General features: G+C 38.3%; 2 protein-coding genes and 1 long non-coding RNA gene across 3 annotated transcripts; 1 reads left to right on the top strand and 2 right to left on the bottom strand.

Moving 5' to 3' along the window:
* Positions 1–1,859: 1,859 nt before the first annotated feature.
* On the bottom strand, positions 1,860–7,363 carry LOC146526715 (uncharacterized). The gene is made up of 2 exons (XR_014879304.1): positions 7,240–7,363; positions 1,860–2,028 (listed from the first exon to the last, which is right to left on the bottom strand). It is a non-coding gene; the product is annotated as an uncharacterized LOC146526715 (long non-coding RNA).
* Positions 7,364–11,261: 3,898 nt separating this feature from the next.
* Positions 11,262–12,758, bottom strand: LOC146526714 (uncharacterized). The gene has a single exon (XM_085206523.1). The coding sequence runs from the start codon at positions 12,732–12,734 to the stop codon at positions 11,421–11,423; it is 1,314 nt and encodes a 437-aa protein (XP_085062649.1). The 5' UTR covers positions 12,735–12,758; the 3' UTR covers positions 11,262–11,420.
* A 1,468-nt stretch (positions 12,759–14,226) lies between these two features.
* LOC146526713 (uncharacterized) lies at positions 14,227–15,555 on the top strand. Its single transcript, XM_085206079.1, has one exon. The coding sequence runs from the start codon at positions 14,227–14,229 to the stop codon at positions 15,553–15,555; it is 1,329 nt and encodes a 442-aa protein (XP_085062205.1).
* The last annotated feature ends 4,803 nt before the right edge of the window (positions 15,556–20,358 follow it).

Raw genomic sequence — 20,358 nt, 5'->3', positions numbered from 1 at the left:
GCAACAGCATTCAACTGTTGACTATGAGAAGGGAGAGGAATACGGGAATATGGAGAAGAGTGCTGGATGAGGATAGCACTACCTCCATACCCGTCATTTCTGTCCTCCCTTAAACAGGCGAAACCTGGCACCCTGAATCGGGAGTCAGGCACCAGCCACGTTTCTGAGAGGGCAATAATGACAGGATTATGCAGAGAAATAATATAAAGTAATTCATGCTTTTTAGCACGAATACTTGTACTATTCCACTGTAGGAAGGATAGTGGAGCCATTGTGGAGGATTTTAAAGATTTTGAGTAGGTTTTGGGCAACGTAGGACGGTAAAGGAAGTTCATCAGCAGTTGAGATTATGCTCACAAGAGTGTCAGTCAAAGCAATTAACAGATCCTTTGTAGATTCTGCTGAACTGTCAGAACCTTGACTAAGTGCACAACCATTAGAAAGGGATGAGGAACAATTGCTAATAATGGACTGGTGAGCTTGTCTATTGTATCCCTTTGCCATAGGAGCGTGGGGGCGGGGAGCTTGGAAAACTGTTTTAGAATAAGATTTAGAGGAAGAAGCAGCAGGTCTGCTTTGTTGGGATTGGGAGTTTGTGAAAACAGGAGGTGAAAACATTTCCTTAGCAACATCAGCATAGGAACGTTGGACAGATGGAAACCGAGAGGATGCTTCCATATAGGAAATACACTCTTGCGACATAACCGACTTAAAGTTCTGTTGTCTTACATACTCAGGGCACCCTTTTTCAGTTGCAAAATGTTTCGCTGTGCAATGGATGCAGGTTGAATTTTCCTGCCGGACGTCACATGCGTCACCAGTATGAGACTGGGAACACCTATAACACCTTGGCTTTGACCTACACTGTGACTTAACATGACCAAAACGACAGCAATTAAGGCACTGGATTGTAGGATATTTATACAGTTCAATATTAAGGACAGATTTATAGGAGAATAATCTTTCAGGCAATTGTTGACCACGTATAGTAATTACAACAGTTTGAGTTGGGACCCATGTAACTACACCCTCACTTACATTCTTCCGGTTCATTCGTCTTGCTTTTATAACTTCTCCGCATGCAGTAGGGAATATCAGTGAGCCAACAAACTCTTCCAAAGACCATTCAACGGGAATTCCTTTTACAATACCCATTCTTGTAATATTAAATGTCGGGATTACACAAACATATTTACATAGACTAAGAATAGGATTAGCCAAAAATCTATTTGCTGCATCAGCAGATGTAAATTGGACACTGATTTTATTGCGACCAACATTTTTAACTCCATCATTAACTATATCAGTGATTTTATTAGTATGGAGAAATTGACCAAATTTAATGGCTCTTATAGAGGTCCCTGCAGATGGGTCAGGAGATTCCCTTGACACATACACAATAAAGGGACCTTTATCCGTACTAATATAGGATTTTGGGGCTTCGGACATGGCAGGGTGGGTCCATACATTTTGGATGGAAGGAGTAGCGGTGGATGGGTCTATTATAGTTTTTTTAACTATATCCTGGTTTGAGGATGTTTCCTCACCTTGCCTTTTTCTATTCACAGCTTGAACTGTGGAATTTACATAACCCCCCCCAGGATCAGGGGGGTCAGGTGGAGGATCAGGATCCATCTTAAAATAAAATAACCTAACTATAAACTAAAACTAATCTAAACTATAAAACAGCACAACTACTTAGTATTACCAATCACCTTATTATTATTGATCTATTTACATTATTATATAATGTTTCCACTAAGTAAATAAGGACCACTAAAAAGAGATATTTTCACTAACACGTGTGTCAACCAAAACAAACGTCAGCGAAAAAGCAAACTGATAATAGATTGATTGATTTCTCGGTATATGGCGTTTCGAGCGTGCCAGTTGAGCACAATTCATTTCGCCAATGTCACGTTGTATGGAAAACACACGAAGGAAATTGACCGGTAATAAAAAAGATAAATATACACAATTATAGAATACATGTAAAAAAAAGAGATCCTGTGTAAGTACAGCCTTCACCTAAAACAAAACAAACACAAATTTACAATATACACACAGCACATTAGATTAGTAATATATAATATTTTACATGGGTGTTAATTAAAGTTTTATTTTGTTAAGTTTAATATATTTACATAAAAATTTACATAAAGGACTAAACACAAACATTAACAAACACTGAACATTTAAAGGACGAGGGACTTTATGAGGAAGGACATCATATAAAGGACGAGTTAACTTAGGACAAGAAAAAAGGATGTGGGAAGGGGAGCCGTCGTCCAGGCCACATTCACACAGAGAGTGGTCCCTGACCCTGATCTTAGCTAGATGTACAGGAGTAGAAGCATGCCCAAGACGTAAGCGACAGATTGTTGTAATAATCCTCCGTTCAATAAACCTTTGAGAATAAAACCAAGGTCGCCTAGGAATATCAGGTTGGATAAAGGCGTAATACTTACCTTTATGGGATTTTGACTCACTCCAGAAATTATTCCAGGACTTATGCAGATGAATATCCGCAAGGGACATCAAATCTTGGGCTGAATTGGAGAAATGGTCTAATGTGCCACACTGAATAGCTGATTTAGCGCAGGAGTCTGCAGATTCATTCCCACTGATTCCAGAATGTCCTGGAATCCACACCAAAGTAACATCCAAACCCTTTAGATGACAAGAGTACAATTCTTTACGAATCCTTAAAACAATTGAAGATCTCAATCTACTATAAAATGGGCTTCCCTTTAAGGCCATTAAGCAGCTTAGTGAGTCAGTAAAAATAACCGTCTGTTTAAAATTGTGGGAATGTGTAAACAGGACTGCTTCTAACAAAGCAACAGCCTCGCCTGTGAACACAGATGATTCGGGAGGGCATTTTAATTGTAATATAATTTTGAATTTTGGTATCCAGCAAGCTGCACCAACACAGCTTTCTTTTGAAAGCTTTGATGCATCTGTAAAGATGAGGATGTGATTTGAAAAATTTTCATTTACTATGGATTGAAATTTTGTGTTGGTGCCAAGATCCCCCTTGGTTAGGCCAAGATTTGTGATAATACAAGGAGAATGAACTAGGGCGTTATACGGTGTAAGGAATAGTGGATTAGAAGGAAAACAAGTCAAAGGATTAGGGAGAGAGGTAAGTGTAAGGAAGCTATCAAGCAGGTATGGTAAAGGTTTGCCTTGAGGGATGAGATCCGCTAGCTTAGATAGCTTAGACCGTAAAGGATGGGAAGACAGCTGCAACATTTTACTCACAAATCGGTCAGAAAGGAATTGTCGGCGGATAGGAAGTGGAGGATCTACACACTCCACCTGCAATGCATTGGTAGGAGTAGACTTCATGGCACCTAGGATAATCCGAAGACATTTATATTGTATTCGGTTTAATTTTTCAGTAGGTAATTTATTAAAGGGGTCTAACACAAATAATCCATAGTCAATATGACTGCGAATTATAGCATTGTACAGCAGTTTTTGAGTATAAGGATGTGCACCCCACCACACACCAGACACAGCTCTCAAAGCATTAATGCCTTTTTCACATTTCCTGCTGAGATATTCAGCATGAGCAACTCCGTTCAATCGTTTATCAAGTATTATGCCTAAAAATTTGACGTTTTCTGTTAGATGAATGGGAATATTATCACACAGAATTTTAAAATTTGGAATTACTCTCTTTTTTGTAAACACGACCGCTTGACATTTAGCTACCGACAATGCCAGGCCATGCTCAGAGAGCCACTGGTTAAGATAGTGCAAGGCAGTATTTAAACAAAAAGTTATGTCCTCCACAGAATTTAAGCTGTAATAGAGGACGATGTCATCAGCATACTGAAGGATGTTACAGAAATTATTAACAGATAATTCAAGGTCATGTGTGTATATGTTATACAACAGCGGACTAAGAGCTGAACCTTGAGGAAGACCTTTCCAGACAAGTCTGGAAGGTATAGTAAGAAGCGGACGTCTTACAGATACCGATCTCCCGGTCAGCAGATTACATATGTAATGGGACATCCTCGGCGGAATACTCAGCTGATGCAATTTCTGCCTGAGCACCGGAAGAAGAACATTATCATATGCAGATGCGACATCTAAGAAGACACCAACCAAATACTCTCCTTTGGCAAAGGCTCGTCGAATATCTGTAGTAAGAATACTGAAACTATCAATAGTACTTAGCCCCTTTCTAAAGCCAAACTGAGAGGGCGCTAAGATATTCCTACTTTCCACTATCCATTCCAGTCGATTTTTCAAAAGCCGTTCAACAATCTTAGATATAGTAGATGCCAGGGCAATGGGTCTATAGGAATTAAAATCTGAAGGACATTTTCCAGGTTTGAGGATAGGGATAACAATTTGGGACTTCCATGAGTTGGGTATATTGCCTGATTGAAATATTTTATTTATCATGTTTAGAAAATGGTGTTTAGATTTATCATTTAATCTTGTAATAAAGGAGTAAGGAATACCATCCTCACCTGGACTGGTATCCTTTAAATCCGTTAAGACGTTTTTAAGTTCTTCAAAGGAAAAAGGAAGATCCATTTCCTCCGAAGATTCAACCGGCGTGGATATAAATAAATCTTGGGATGGGACAAAAGGAGGAGCCAATTTGTTTGCAAAATCGTTGAGCCAAACAGAAGGATTATTGGAATTGGGACTGCTGACATTGTTAAGAGATCGGCGAAATCTCTTAACATTTGTCCAAACAAGGGAAGGAGAGGAACGAGGACTTAGGGATTCACACAAACTTATCCAACCACGTTTTTTCCTTTTCCAAATGCAATTTCTAAACTTCGCATCCTTGCGTCTGTAGTCGATAAAATTTTCCATAGTCATACAGGCTGCGTATGACTCCTCGGCAGATGTTCGCCGAAGGACAGAATCAGAGCATTCCTGATCCCACCAGGGATTGAAATGCATCCAATTCTGAATGGAGCGGTATTTGGGGATATGTAGGTCAGCAGCAGACATAATAGCAGAGACAAACCCTTCATAGTAAACAAAGATACTCTCATAATTACCAGACTCAGAAAGATTGCACAACATGCAATCCACAGAGTCGGCGTACTCGTTCCAGTTGGCCTTTTTTAAATTAAATCTATGGGGAAGGGAAGGACTAGGAGTGGAAGGAAGTCTATTATTTAAGGACAGCAAATCGAGAAATGGTCACTACCATGGGTAGATGGAAGTACAGATCATGATAGTTGGGAAGCAAGAGAAGGAGAAGATAAGGAAAGATCAATAGCAGACCTAGGGTTCTGATTTGGATTAACCCTACGAGTCGGTGATCCATCCATCCATCTTTGAGAATGCAGAGATCCACATCATCAATCATGTCCAGCAACGAAGGCGAAAATCCATCACAGTAGTAACACCCCCACAAAGTGTGATGGGTGTTAAAATCACCCAGGACCACCACAGGGCTAGGAAGCGAAGAGATAATAGACTTAAGCTGTAAAAAGATGGAAGGGGAAGGATGGGGGATGTAAACAGAAAGGAAGGAAATACCAAGGACTCTCACAGCAACAGCATTCAACTGTTGACTATGAGAAGGGAGAGGAATACGGGAATATGGAGAAGAGTGCTGGATGAGGATAGCACTACCTCCATACCCGTCATTTCTGTCCTCCCTTAAACAGGCGAAACCTGGCACCCTGAATCGGGAGTCAGGCACCAGCCACGTCTCTGAGAGGGCAATAATGACAGGATTATGCAGAGAAATAATATAAAGTAATTCATGCTTTTTAGCACGAATACTCTTACTATTCCACTGTAGGAAGGATAGTGGAGCCATTGTAAAGGATATTGAAGATTTTGAGAAGGTTTTGGGCAACGTTGGACGGTAAAGGAAGTTCATCAGCAGTTGAGATTATGCTCACAAGAGTGTCAGTCAAAGCAATCAACAGATCCTTTGTAGATTCTGCTGAACTGTCTGAACCTTGATTAAGTGCACAACCATTAGGAAGGGATGAGGAACAACTGCTAATAATGGACTGGTGAGCTTGTCTATTGTATCCCTTTGCCATAGGAGCGTGGGGACGGGGAGCTTGGAAAACTGTTTTAGAGTAGGATTTAGGGGAAGAAGCAGCAGGTCTGCTTTGTTGGGATTGGAGGTTCGTGAAAATAGGAGGTGAAAACATTTCCTTAGCAACATCTGCATAGGAACGTTGGACAGATGGAAACCGAGAGGATGCTTCCATATAGGAAATACACTCTTGCGACATAACCGAGTTAATGTTCTGTTGTCTTACATACTCAGGGCACCCTTTATCAGTTGCAAAATGTTTAGCTGTGCAATGGATGCAGGTTGAATTTTCCTGCCGGATGTCACATGCATCACCAGTATGAGACTGGGAACACCTATAGCACCTTGGCTTTGATCTACACTGTGACTTAACATGACCAAAACGACAGCAATTAAGGCACTGGATTGTAGGATATTTATAAAGTTCAATATTAAGGACAGATTTATAGGAGAATACTCTTTCAGGCAATTGTTGGCCACGTATAGTAATTACAACAGTTTGAGTTGGAACCCATGTAACTACACCCTCACTTACATTCTTGCGGTTCATTCGTCTTGCTTTTATAACTTCTCCGCACGCACTAGGGAATATTCGTGAGCCAACAAACTCTTCCAAAGACCATTCAACGGGAATTCCTTTTACAATTCCCATCCTTGTAATATTAAATGTCGGGATTACACAAACATATTTACATAGACTAAGAACAGGATTATTCAAAAATCTATTTGCTGCATCAGCAGATGTAAATTGGACACTGATTTTATTGCGACCAACATTTTTAACTCCATCATTAACTATATCAGTGATTTTATTAGTATGGAGAAATTGACCAAATTTAATGGCTCTTATAGAGGTCCCTGCAGATGGATCAGGAGATTCCCTTGACACATACACGATAAACGGACCTTTATCAGTACTAATATAGGATTTTGGAGTTTCGGACATGGCAGGGTGGATCCATACATTTTGGATGGAAGGGGTAGCGGTGGATGGGTCTATAATAGTTTTTTTAACTATATCTTGATTTGAGGATGTTTCCTCTCCTTGTCTTTTCCTATTCACTACTTGTTCTGTGGGATTTACATAACCCCCCCCAGGATCAGGGGGGTCAGGTGGAGGATCAGGATCCATCTTAAAATAAAATAACCTAACTATATACTAAAACTAATCTAAACTATAAGACAACACAACTACTTACTATTACCAATCACCTTATTAGTATGGATCTATTTACACTATTATATATTGTTTCCACTATGTAAGATAAACATTTTCAATAGTAAAAAAAGATATTTTCACGAACACGTGTGTCAACCAAAACAAACGTCAGCGAAAAAAAAAAAAAACTAATAAATTAATGTTTACTCGCTGTGGTTGACATATTGACAGTTGACATTTAACTTGTCAATGGTCGAGGACTGTTCTGTTCTGTTCTGTTCTTTCTAATATGGCGTTCCGAGCGTGCCAGTTGAGCACAAAATCACTTCGCCAGTGTCACGTTGAATGGAGAACTCACGAAAGAGATTGTACGGTAAAAAAAGAGAAATAATATTACACAACAGAAAAATGCATGTTTTTAAGAGTGGTCCAGTTAAAATACTGCCTTCACCTATAACAATACAAAAAAAAAAAAATATATACAATATATAAACAAGAGGGTTAGTAATCTAAATCTAAACTAAAATCTATACTATTATTTTACAAAAATGTTAGTTTACAGTTTAATTTTGTTATTCTTAATATATTTACATAAAAATTTACATAACGGACTAAACACAAACATTAACAAACACTGAACATTAAGGGGGCGGGGAACTTTATAAGGAAGGATGTCATATAAGGGACGGGTCAATTTAGGACAAGAGAAAAGGATGTGAGAAGGAGAACCGTCGTCGAGGCCACATTCACACAGAGAGTGATCCCTGACCCTGATCTTAGCCAGATGAACAGGCGTACATGCATGCCCAAAACGCAAGCGACAAATTGTCGATATAATTCTCCGTTCAGTAAATTTTTGAGAAAAAAACCAAGGTCGCTTTGGGATAGAAGGTTGGATAGAAGCGTAGTACTTACCTTTTAGAGACATTGATCTTTCCCAGAATTTACTCCAGGATTCGTCGAGATGAGTGGATGCAAGGGACAATAAATCTTGGGCCGAATTAGAGAAATGATCTAAAGTGCCACACTGTGTAGCTAACTTAGCGCAGGAGTCTGCCGATTCATTCCCACTAATTCCAGAATGCCCTGGAATCCAAACTAAAGTAATATCCAAACCCTTTAGATAACATGAGTACAATTCTTTACGAATCCTTAAAACAATTGAAGATCTTAATTTACTATGAAATGGGTTACCCCTTAACGCCATTAAGCAGCTTAGCGAGTCAGTAAAAATAACCGTCTGTCTAAAGTCATGGGAATGTGCAAACAGGATTGCTTCTAATAAAGCAACAGCCTCACCTGTAAACAAACACAGAGGATTCGGGAGGACATTTAAATTGCAAAATAATTTTGAATTTTGGGATCCAGCATGCTGCACCAACACAGCCTTCTTTAGAGAGCTTTGACGCATCAGTGTAGATGAGAAGATGATTACACCAATTGAGTTGAATTATATCTTGAAACTTTGTGTTGGTGCCAGGATCTTCTTTGATCAAGCCAAGATCTGTGATGATACGAGGAGCATAAACCAAAGCCTTGTATGGTGTACAAAACAATGGGTTAGATGGAGAACAGGACAGAGGATGAGGAAGATTGGTAAATTTAAGGAAACTATTAAGTACATATGGTAGGGGTTTGTCATGAGGGATAAGGTCGGCTAACTCGGATAGCTTAGACCTTAAAGGATGGGAAGAAAGCTGTAACATTTTGCCCACAAATCGATCGGAGAGATATTGACGACGGATAGGAAGAGGAGGATCAACACACTCTACTTGGAGTGCGTTAGTGGGAGTAGACCTCATTGCACCTAGAATGATTCGAAGACATTTATATTGAATTCGATTGAGCTTTTCTGACGCTGCTTTATTAAAGGGGTCTAAAACAAATAAACCATAGTCAATCTGACTACGAATTATTGCATGATATAATAATTTAAGAGTATAAGGGTGTGCACCCCACCACACACCAGACACAGCTCTTAAAGCATTTATGCCTTTTTCACATTTTTTGCTGAGATACTCAGCATGTGCAACTCCGTTCAATCGTTTGTCGAGTATTAAACCTAAAAACTTTACATTATCCGAAAAATTAATGGGAATATTATCATATAAAATGTTAAAATTTGGAATTAGTCACTTTTTTGTAAATATCATCGCTTGACATTTAGGCACTGATAATGCCAGGCCATGATCGGAAAGCCATTGGTTAAGATAGTGCAAAGCAGTATTCAAACGAAAAGTTATGTCCTCCACAGATTTTGAGCTGTAGTAGAGAACGATATCATCAGCGTACTGAAGTATGTTGCAAAAACTATTGACAGACAGTTCGAGGTCATGCGTGTATAAATTATACAACAGAGGACTCAGAGCTGAACCTTGAGGAAGACCTTTCCAGACGAGTCTGGAAGGTACAGTAAGAAGCGGGTGCTTAACAGATACCGTTCTACCGGTCAGCAAATTGCATATGTAATGAGACATCCTCGGCGGAATACTCAGCTGTCGAAGTTTCTGCCTGAGTACCGGAAGAAGAACACCATCATATGCAGATGAAACATCCAGAAAAACACCAACTAGATACTCTCCTTTGGCATAAGCCCGTCGAATGTCTGTAGTTAAAACACTGAGACTATCTATGGTACCTAACCCCTTTCTGAAACCAAATTGAGAGGGTGCTAGTATATTCCTGCTTTCCACTAACCATTCCAAACGGTTTTTCAAAAGCCGTTCAACAATTTTTGATAAAGTAGATGATAGAGCAATGGGTCTATAGGAATTAGGATCGGAAGAACACTTTCCTGGTTTAAGCAAAGGAATAATAATTTGGGATTTCCATGAGTTGGGAATGTTGCCTGATTGAAATATAATATTTACCAGATTTAAAAAATGGCGCTTAGCTTGTTCACTTAATCTAGTAACAAAAGAATAAGAGACACCATCCTCTCCTGGACTAGTGTCCTTTAAATCCGTTAAGACGTTATTGAGCTCTTCAAAGGAGAAAGGACAATCCATTTCCTCTGAAGATTCAACCGGCGAGGATACAAAAAGGTCATAGGATGGCACAGAAGGAGGGGCCAATTTGTCAGCAAAATCATTAAGCCAACTGGAAGGATTATTGGAGTTTGGAGAGTTGACATTGTTAAGCGATCTGCGAAATCTCCTAACGTTTGTCCACACTAGAGAGGAAGAGGAGCGGGGACTTAGGGATTCACAGAAATTGACCCAGCCAAGCTTTTTCTTTTTACAAATGCATTTTCTAAACTTCGCATCACTGCGTAGGTACTCAATAAAATTCTCCATTGACATACAGGCCGCGTATGTCACCTCGGCAGACGTTCGCCGATCGACAGAATCAGAGCATTCCTGATCCCACCAGGGATTGGACTGCATCCAATTCTGAATGAAGCGCTTTTTAGGAATATGTAAGTCAGCCGCAGATAAAATGACAGAAATAAACCTATCATAGCAAAGAACGATATTCTCATAATTATCAGACTCAGGAAGATTGCCCAACATATAATCCACAGAGTCAGCATACTCAGACCAGTTAGCTTTTTTTAAATTATATTTAAGGGTCGAATAGGGATTAACAGTAGGAGAGTGTGAATTATTGAGGGATAACAGAATTGGGAAGTGATCACTACCATGGGTGGAAGGAAGTACAGACCATGATAGTTGGGAAGCCAGGGAAGGAGAGGATAAGGAGAGGTCAATAGCAGTCCTAGGATTCTGATTAGGATTAACCCTACGAGTCGGTGAGCCATCATTGAGAATGCAGAGATCCACATCGTCAATTATGTCTACCAACGAAGGAGAAAATCTATCACAGTAATAACACCCCCACATAGTGTGGTGAGTGTTAAAATCACCCAGGACCAGCACAGGGCTAGGAAGCGCAGAGATAATAGACTTCAGCTTAAGGAAAAGGGAAGAGGAAGGATGAGGGATATAAGCGGAAAGAAAGGAGATATTAAAAACCCTCACAGCAACAGCATTAATCTGCTGATTGTGAGGTGGAAGAGGAATACGGGAATAGGAAGAGGAGTGCAGGATAAGAATAGCACTACCTCCATACCCGTCACTCCTGTCCTCCCGCAAACAAGAGAAACCTGGCACCCTAAAATGGGAATCAGGCAACAACCATGTCTCCGAGAGGGCAACAATGACAGGCTGATACAGTGAAATAATATTCAGTAATTCATGCTTTTTAGGCCGAATACTGTTACTATTCCACTGGAGGAATTTCAATGGATCCATTATTAATGATTTTATTATAGATTTTAGTAAGGTTCTGGGCAACGTGGGACGGTAAAGGAAATTCATCAGAGGAAGAGATTATGCTCACAAGGGTCTCTGTTAGAACGACTAACAGGTCCTTTCTTGTCATTGCTGAATTATCAACACTCTGATTAAGAGCACAACCATTAGGGAGGGAAGAGGGACAATTACCAGTTATTGCCTGGTGAGCTGGCCTATCATATCCCTTTGCTAAAGGAGCACGGGGACGGGGAAATTGGAACACAGTCTTACGATAAGATTTGTTAGGACCGACTGGAACACTGGAATGTGGTAACAGGGATTTATTCTTGGGAATTGGTTGGTATGAGGGGATAGGATGGGAGAACACTTCTTTTGCCATATCAGCATAAGAGCGTTGGGAAGAAGGGAAACGTGATGACGCCTCCATGTAGGATATGCACTCCTGTGACATTAAAAGTTTGATTGATTGTTGTCTTAAAAACTCGGGGCAATCTTTGTCATTGGCAAAATGCTTGCTACCACAATACATACAGTTAGACTCCTCCTTGGTTATGTCACATGTATCACCAGTATGCGACTGGGAACACCTGTAACATCTAGGCTTAGACCTACACTGTGCTTTAACATGGCCAAACCGACAACAATTTAAACATTGAATGGTAGGAAACTTGTAGGGTTCTACAGGGAGGGAAGAGTGATAGGAAAAGACCCTATCAGGCAACATCTGTCCACGGAACGTAACTACAACCGACTGTGTCGGAATCCATGTAGTTACCCCCTCACTTACATTCTTCCTATTTAATCTCCTGGCTTTCAATACCTGACCACACCCAGAGGGAAATACCAAGGACTCGACAAGTTCATCTAATGAGAAGTCAACGGGAACATCTCTTACTATACCCATTCTAGTGATGTTAAAGGTTGGAATAACAGCAACATATTTACATAGACTCAATAATGGGTTAGTCAAAAATAAATTCGCTGCAGTAGCATTTGAGAACTCAACGCTAATCTTATTGCGACCAATGTTTTTAATACCACCATCAATGATGTCGTTAATTTTATTCTTGTGTAGAAACTGGCCAAACCTGATAGCTCTAATAGATGTACCAGCTGCCGGGTCAGGAATTTCCCTCGCCACATACACAATGAAAGGGCCTTTATCGGATTCAAGGTATGACTTAGCATTTTCGGAAAGGGAGGGGTGAGTGTAAATATTTTGGATTGAAGGAGTTGCAGTGGATGGATCGATTATGGTTTTTTTTAACCATATCAACATCAGGATGAGAATCTACACTTTGCCTTTTTCTACTTACCTGAGATTCTATACCACCAGGATCAGGGGGATCAGGCGGGGGGTCTGGATCCATTTTAAATCCTAACCTACAATTTCAAATATATATAATAACACCAATCTAGCAAATAACAACACAAACACTTACTAAAACCAAACACCTTGTTAATATGGAACCTCTAAAAACTTAAACTTTTCCACTTAAAACAATGAACAACACTAAATTAAATACAATCCTCACTGACACGTGTGTCAACCAAAACAAACGTTAGCGAAGTCCCTGGTCGAGGACAATATCATAAGCGGTGGCTTTTGACACAGATAGCATATGATATTGCAATGTTTCGTTTTACGCTCACTATTATATTATTTATATTATGTACTTTATTTGATTATTTTGATTTTGTTTTATTAAGTTTGTTTTATTTTAAGAACTGATTGCTGGCAGGCATGTGATGTAATTTAATTGATTACTATAGATTTTAGGTTTTTCTTTTTTTTATTGGTTGTTTTTTATTATTATATTTATATATATTATATATATATATATATATTTATTTTTGTTATTATAATATTTTATATTTGTTATTTTATCTTTTTATTGTATTTACTGGATTTTCAATATATTTTTATATTATTTATTTTATTATTTAGTTATTTATATTGTTAATTTACGTATTATCATATTTATATATAAATAAAGTATGCATTATAATACGAGTTCTAGTAGCGACAGCATAAATAATGACATATTTCACCAGTGTGCTTCAACTGCATCCGATGACAGTTTCCATAGCATTCCTGACCCGGTGCCTCTTAATTCCTTGTTAAATTCCAAACTTAGTTCCTTTTCCAAAAACTTTAATGTCGTGCACATCAATGCGCAAAGTATTCCCGCCCAGTATCCAGATTTACTCGAATCTTTTGACGTTACAAACATTCACGCATTACTTGTATCTGAGACGTTTTTGAAACCTTGCTTGCCTTCAACGGCTTATGCTTTACCAGGTTTCCATCTTATAAGGAATGATAGGACAGAAAAGGGTGGAGGGGGGTGTAGCTATCTACCTTCGCAGTCACATTCCCTTTACTATTTTAGATAAATCCCCTTCAGCCTACTCGAATTCCTTAGAGCATATAATTATTGAAGGTCTGTTTGGCTCGCTAAAGCTTTTACTTGGTGTCTTTTATAGTCCTACGCTACCCATAAACTATTTTGATGTATTTGAGACTCTCCTAGAAAAATATATTCCTGGAGTTGATCATACTTGTAGTGATTATTATAAGTTGAGGGTAAGTCTAAATAAAGCGTTGGCTTACTCAGTTGTGATCGGACATTAAACGTGTACAAATCAGTTGGCATTTTATTCTTCTATTATCTCGAAAATACTACAAATTGGCGACGAGGGACTTACCGACGTTTGCAACAACGTGTATAAAGTGCATTTCATTATAAATTTTCGAGGATAATACGAAAATGGCGTTTTTTGGGAGTACACTCGGTTATGATCACCACTCGCAACAATGGGATATTTATATCAGTCGGTTTAAGCAATATTGTACAGCTAACAATATTAGCGAGGAGAACGATAAAGCAGGAGTGAAACGTCGAGCCCTGTTATTGACATCTTTTGCTGAGGACACGTACCGGATAGCGAAAGACTTGGCCTACCCTACGGACTTGGAAAATATAGAATACAGTACGTTATTGCAAAAGCTCACCACTCATTTCGTCGTAAAGAAAAGTACGTTTGCGGAACGATACGTATTTTATAAAGCGGAACAGCATCCTGGGGAAGACCTAACGGATTGGGCGGCTCGAGTTCGCAGCCTAGCGCAGCATTGTGAGTTCAAATCAGATCTTGACACCGCTTTAAGGGATAGATTTGTGTTGGGACTGGAAAACAATAAGGAAAAAGAGAGATTGTTCGCAGAAAATATCGAAACGTTGACATTCAATAAAGCTCTGGAGTTGGCAACAAATATTCGATGTGCCCGGTTAGCATTGCATAGGGCGAGCATCGAACCTGCGACTTCGCATCGCCACGCGACGGCGACGGACACATCCGGCGCCACCGAGGTGTTCGCGGTGCGAGCACGAGCAGCGGCGACGGCGAAGTTGAATAACGTGAAACCGGTTTGTGCTGTGTGCGGCTACAGGAATCACAGCAAAAATGAATGTCGTTTTGCTAATTATACGTGTCGCAAGTGTAATACGAAAGGACATCTACAACGCATGTGCGGGAAACAAATTACTAAATATAATAATATTTTTTTTAGTAATGATGAGAACGACATCGAAAAAGGTGATTTAAATAGTTTTAATATTAAGTGTATAAACGGAGCGCCGATGACGGAAACAGTTTTAATCGGTAGCGAGCGATTGTTGTGTGAGTTAGACAGCGGCAGTGCCGTCTCCGTGTTGCCCCAACACGTGTACGAGCGATGTTTCGCGGGGCGGGCCGAGTTGCAATCCTGTCGTGTGGTTCTAAATTGTTATAATGGCAGTAAAATGCACCCTTTAGGATTTATAGTGGTGCCTGTTGAATATGAAGGTCACACACAAATGTTGAAAATATATGTTTTAAATTGTTCTGTTCATCAGCCGGTACTTTTAGGTCGAGATTTTATAAGTGCGTTTAACTTGCAGTTATGCAGGATGACATGTCATAGTATAACGGATGATAAAGTATGTAACGGTTGGACAGAAACATTTAAAAAGCTATTTGTGGATGAATTAGGCCGTTTTAATAAATATAAAATTACACTAAAAATCAAGCCAAATTCGCAACTTAAGTTCCGGTAAGCGGCCGGTTCCTTTCGCTTTAAAGCCAAAAGTGGAGTCAGAACTAAAAAGATTAGTGAGTTTAGGTATTTTAGAAAAAATAGACCATTCAGATTTTGCTACTCCCATAGTACCGGTTTTAAAGGCAGACGGAAATGTACGGATTTGCGGAGATTTTTCAGTTACGTTAAATAAAGTTTTATACACGGACAATTACCCATTACCGAGAATAGAAGAGCTATTTTCTAAATTACATGGTGGGGTCGAATTTTCAAAAATCGACCTGTCAAGGGCCTATAACCAGTTAGTTCTAGACGATTCTAAAAATTTAACGTCCATTAATACTCATAAGGGGTTATTCCGTTTTAATAGATTAGTGTTTGGATTAGCTAATGCACCTTTTATATTTCAACGAGCAATGGAGCAGTTATTGTCTGACATAGAAGGAACGTGTATCTTTTTAGATGACATATTAATAACGGGGCCCACTAAAACTATGCATTTACAAAGATTACAATTAGTCCTAAGTAGGTTACAAGACGCGGGGCTACGATTAAAACGAGATAAATGTGAATTTTTTAAATCTTCAGTGGAATATTTAGGTTTTATAATTGATAAAAACGGGCTGCACAAGTCAAATCAAAAAATAAAAGCAATACTCGATGCTCAGTGTCCAAAAAATGTCAGTGAGTTGAAGTCTTTTCTCGGCATGGTTAATTATTATAGGTGTTTTGTTCCAAACACGTCGAGCATATTGAATCCGTTGCATTCATTATTAAAAAAAGGCGAGCCATGGATTTAGGGAAGTTACAGAATGATGCATTTACGAAAATTAAGAAGGAATTGATATCGGATCGAGTTTTAGCACACTATAACCCCGAGTCGACGACGATAGTGACGGCGGACGCGGGGCCCGCGGGGCTGGGCGCGGTGCTCGCGCAGCGGCAGGCGGACGGCTCGGAGCGCGTGGTGGCGTACGCGTCGCGGTCTTTGTCTAAGGCGGAACGTAATTATGCACAAATACAGAAAGAAGCGACGGCGATAGTATTTGCGGTACGGGCGGACGGTTCCATTTACGTTACGCACTGATCATAAGCCGTTGTTATCGATTATCGGAACAAAACAAAGCATTCCTGAACTAGCCGCAAACCGTTTGCAACGTTATGCGTTATTCCTATCCGCGTATAATTATAATATAGAATTTGTTAAGGGTGAAGGAATTAAAGGTTAAGAAAACATAATTAGTATATAATAAAAACCTATATTTAAAAATATATCTTACATTTTTAGAAGTGTTATATTTTAACATTTTTATATTTTGAATTGGAGTTTTCACTGTTGCCGCTGGCTGCCGCTGCCGAGAAAACTATATTTATGTATACTACAACTATTCAAGAATTACGGGAAATAATAAAATTTTGCGCATATTTGCGCCATTTTGATTTAGAGCAAAAAAAACAAAATGTAGTAAAATGTAAATTTTTGATATTTCATGAATACTGCTTTTATTTTAAATAATTGGCGTCCTATTTAGTTCTTTTTTGTTCTATAAGTAGAAGAAAACTATCAAAATGTTTATTTTAATATGAAAAATGATAATGTTAGCATAATTTTCATAATAAATGTCGCTGTCATTGCGGGGACGTCATTTGATATTGTTTCCATTACCGATTGTATTAGGTGGCGCTAGTGTGCTGCGTCTGTACTGATGCGTTTCCAATAAAAGCACAGACGACACGAATTAATTCTTATTCATCATTGTTTAAAATATGTCATTTTATTACTTTACGTTAATTTCACTATAAAATAATATTGCTTCTCACGAGGTCAAAAGGTCTTTTATTATAGATAGATATTACAACTCAAAAATGATTTCACTAACCTGCTTCTTGCTTAAGCTTCCTTTATCCTTAACTGCGAGTAGTTTCTTACCCTTAACCACGGGTATCATCCATTCATTACCCTTAACCTCGGGTATAATCCATCCATTCATTATCCTTAACCTGAAAAAGAATCCATCCATCACCCTTAACCTCGGGTGTAATCCATCCATTACCCTTAACCTCGGGTGTAATCCATCCATTACCCTTAACCTCGGGTGTAATCCATCCATTACCCTTAACCTCGGGTATAATCCATCCATTACCCTTAACCTCGGGTATCACCGATGATGAAGATGAATGATTAAAGACGAATGATGTGGGACGGATGATGAGGGACGAACGATGAGGGATGAATGACGAGGGACGAATGATGAAGGATGAATGCTTAACTCCTTAACCTCGGGTGGCATCCACCCTCAAACCCTTTCCTCGGGCACCACTCGCCCCCAAACCCTATCCTCGGGCATCATCCACCCCCAAACCCTATCCTCGGGCACCACTCGCCCCCAAACCCTATCCTCGGGTATCATTCATTCTCAAGCCCTATCCTCGGGCATCATTCACTTCATTTCTTCACCAACTGCACCATTCACATCACAATATGGCCCTTGACCTCGGGCGATATTATGTGGCCATGTTTCTGAAACTCGAAACAATATAAGCTTAGACTTGCACACATCATAATTATTTTTATTTCTCGTCACTTAAAGTTTCTACCATTCTAATTATAAAGATTATATTAACATAAAAGCCCTTGAAATTCATATCCTGTTCAAATGACTTTGACATTCGAAATTCGTAAAAAGTTTTAAGTTAACTGACACTGTCTAATCTGGCCATAAACGCACATAATTGATATTTTGTCTTTACAATTACACGACTTTGAATCATAATAACCAAGAATATTAAAGCTCCAGAGAAAAATATACATCAAAACACTCAATCTACAATAATGGACCAATAAACAAATAAAAATATTTGCCTACAATTGAAACAGAGCCAACACTTTTGAAATCATGTTTTCAACAAACAAATGGTAAACGGTAAAGGAAATCAATTGAACAACTAATAAGTAACACCAAAGTTCCCTAAGCTGGCTGGCCCTCATAGGATAAAGAGACACTCAAATATCTAAGAATAACAACTATCCAAAACCAGGAATTATTATCAAATCTTTGAACACAAATAAAATGAGATACTAATAAAATGAGCCAACACATGTGCTTGAATTTCATAGGAACATCAGATCCCGTAGCTATTAGAATATAACAAGCCATGGTCTATTGTACGTGGTCTAACCACCGAGGACGCAAAAGATCGTGCAAAGTGGAGTAGGTTAAGTAGGAAGGCAGACCCTGGTAATAGCCGGGATTAATGCCAGGAACGATAACTTCCATATTATGATAATAGATGGCAATGAATGCATATTTTAAAAAATATACCAAATTTTTTTTAATAATTTTATAATATAAATAAAAAAAATATATATAAAATGTGTTTTATACAGAAAAAATAATTAAATTAAAAATACATATCTATATATATTTATATATTTTTATTATTAATTTTAAACTCGATAACTATAATAATTGAAAATGCCGTTTTTTTTGTCTTTACATTTAAATCACACATGTTGGTTAAAGTGTAGGTTCAGGTTCAGGTTCAGGTTCAGGTTGAACCATGGTCATGTCACGGCATAAATTCATGTTTAAGTAGACAACTCCAATACATTTGTTATTTTATTGAAATAGAAGAGTTTATGTTAATTTATTAAGCATTGTGAATATGGACTAGCTGACGGATTTTATATCTACGACGTCTATATTTGGTCTAAGGGATTAACATCCCCTGCTGCTATTATTAATGTTAAAAATGGAAAATTTATAACCAAAGTCATTAATACCAATTCAGAAGGACGAACCATATGTAACATAGGTACATTTAAATTACGACCATATAATGTTATATATAAAAAAGGCAAACAAAATAGAAAAGCCGACGCCTTTCCTATGAATGAAATATTTCATAATAATATAGAATCATTATCAACCGTAAACTCTAATAATAATAAAGACCACAATCTAATTGACAGTATATCCCAAGACTTAAGTGCACAAACTAATGAAAACGTAGCGCAGGTACCCCTTGTATCTAGTAATAACAACGATAACAACATAGAGCCTGACAACGACAGACATAAGATTTTCACATCAGAGACTGACAGTACGAGTATCAGTACTATTGTTCCTAATAACTTAGTGTCCACTTACTAATTAAATATAATGCTAATGACAGACAAGTTAGGCAGTTTAACCCTAAAATAACACCCAGTTCGAAGTACAGAGTTGACAATAGAGTAACTAGATCATTGATAAAGGACGTATCTACTAAAGTAAATAATACTGAGAAGAAAATAGTATCATCTTTAAGGAAGTACATAAGAAGACCACATAAGGTAAGTGAAGCAGTCTATGAGCAGTATATCCCAAGACTTAAGTGCACAAACTAATGAAAACGTAGCGCAGGTACCCCCTGTATCTAGTAATATAATTAATTTATAGTGTTGAAGAAGACTTCTGAGTTAATCTCTATTGAGCGAAGGCAAGGACATGACTCTATAGGCTTCGAGTAAGAAGGGAAAAGGCTAATGATTGATAATATAATCCAAAAATCTTGTGGAATTAAATAAAAGCTATTATTAAGAGTTAATTTTGAAGCCCATTTAACTTGTTATTGTTTGTTGGTATAGCGGTAGATATGTGATACCGCTATTTAATATGATCTAATATTTATTTTACACTAAATGAGTAAAATTAAAGATCCAAATTTTGTGGAGAAATTGTCCAAATTTATTTACTGCACAGATAGGTGAAGAGAAAATAATTGAACACTCACAGAAGGAAATAAAGAAATTTAAATAAATACCAATAGAAAATACAAG

The sequence above is a fragment of the Heliconius melpomene genome, chromosome 21 (genome assembly GCF_056956725.1).
Source record: "Heliconius melpomene rosina isolate 202511_hmr_F chromosome 21, ASM5695672v1, whole genome shotgun sequence".
NCBI lineage: Eukaryota > Metazoa > Arthropoda > Insecta > Lepidoptera > Nymphalidae > Heliconius > Heliconius melpomene.
The sequence above is the reverse complement of the archived record's forward strand: the minus strand, read 5'-3'. Positions and strand labels throughout refer to the sequence as shown.

What these genes read in the sequence shown, in the direction of transcription:
- LOC146526714 (XM_085206523.1), bottom strand. Translation starts at nt 12,734, where the DNA reads ATGTTGATATGGTTAAAAAAAACCATAATCGATCCATCCACTGCAACT.
- LOC146526713 (XM_085206079.1), top strand. Translation starts at nt 14,227, where the DNA reads ATGGCGTTTTTTGGGAGTACACTCGGTTATGATCACCACTCGCAACAA.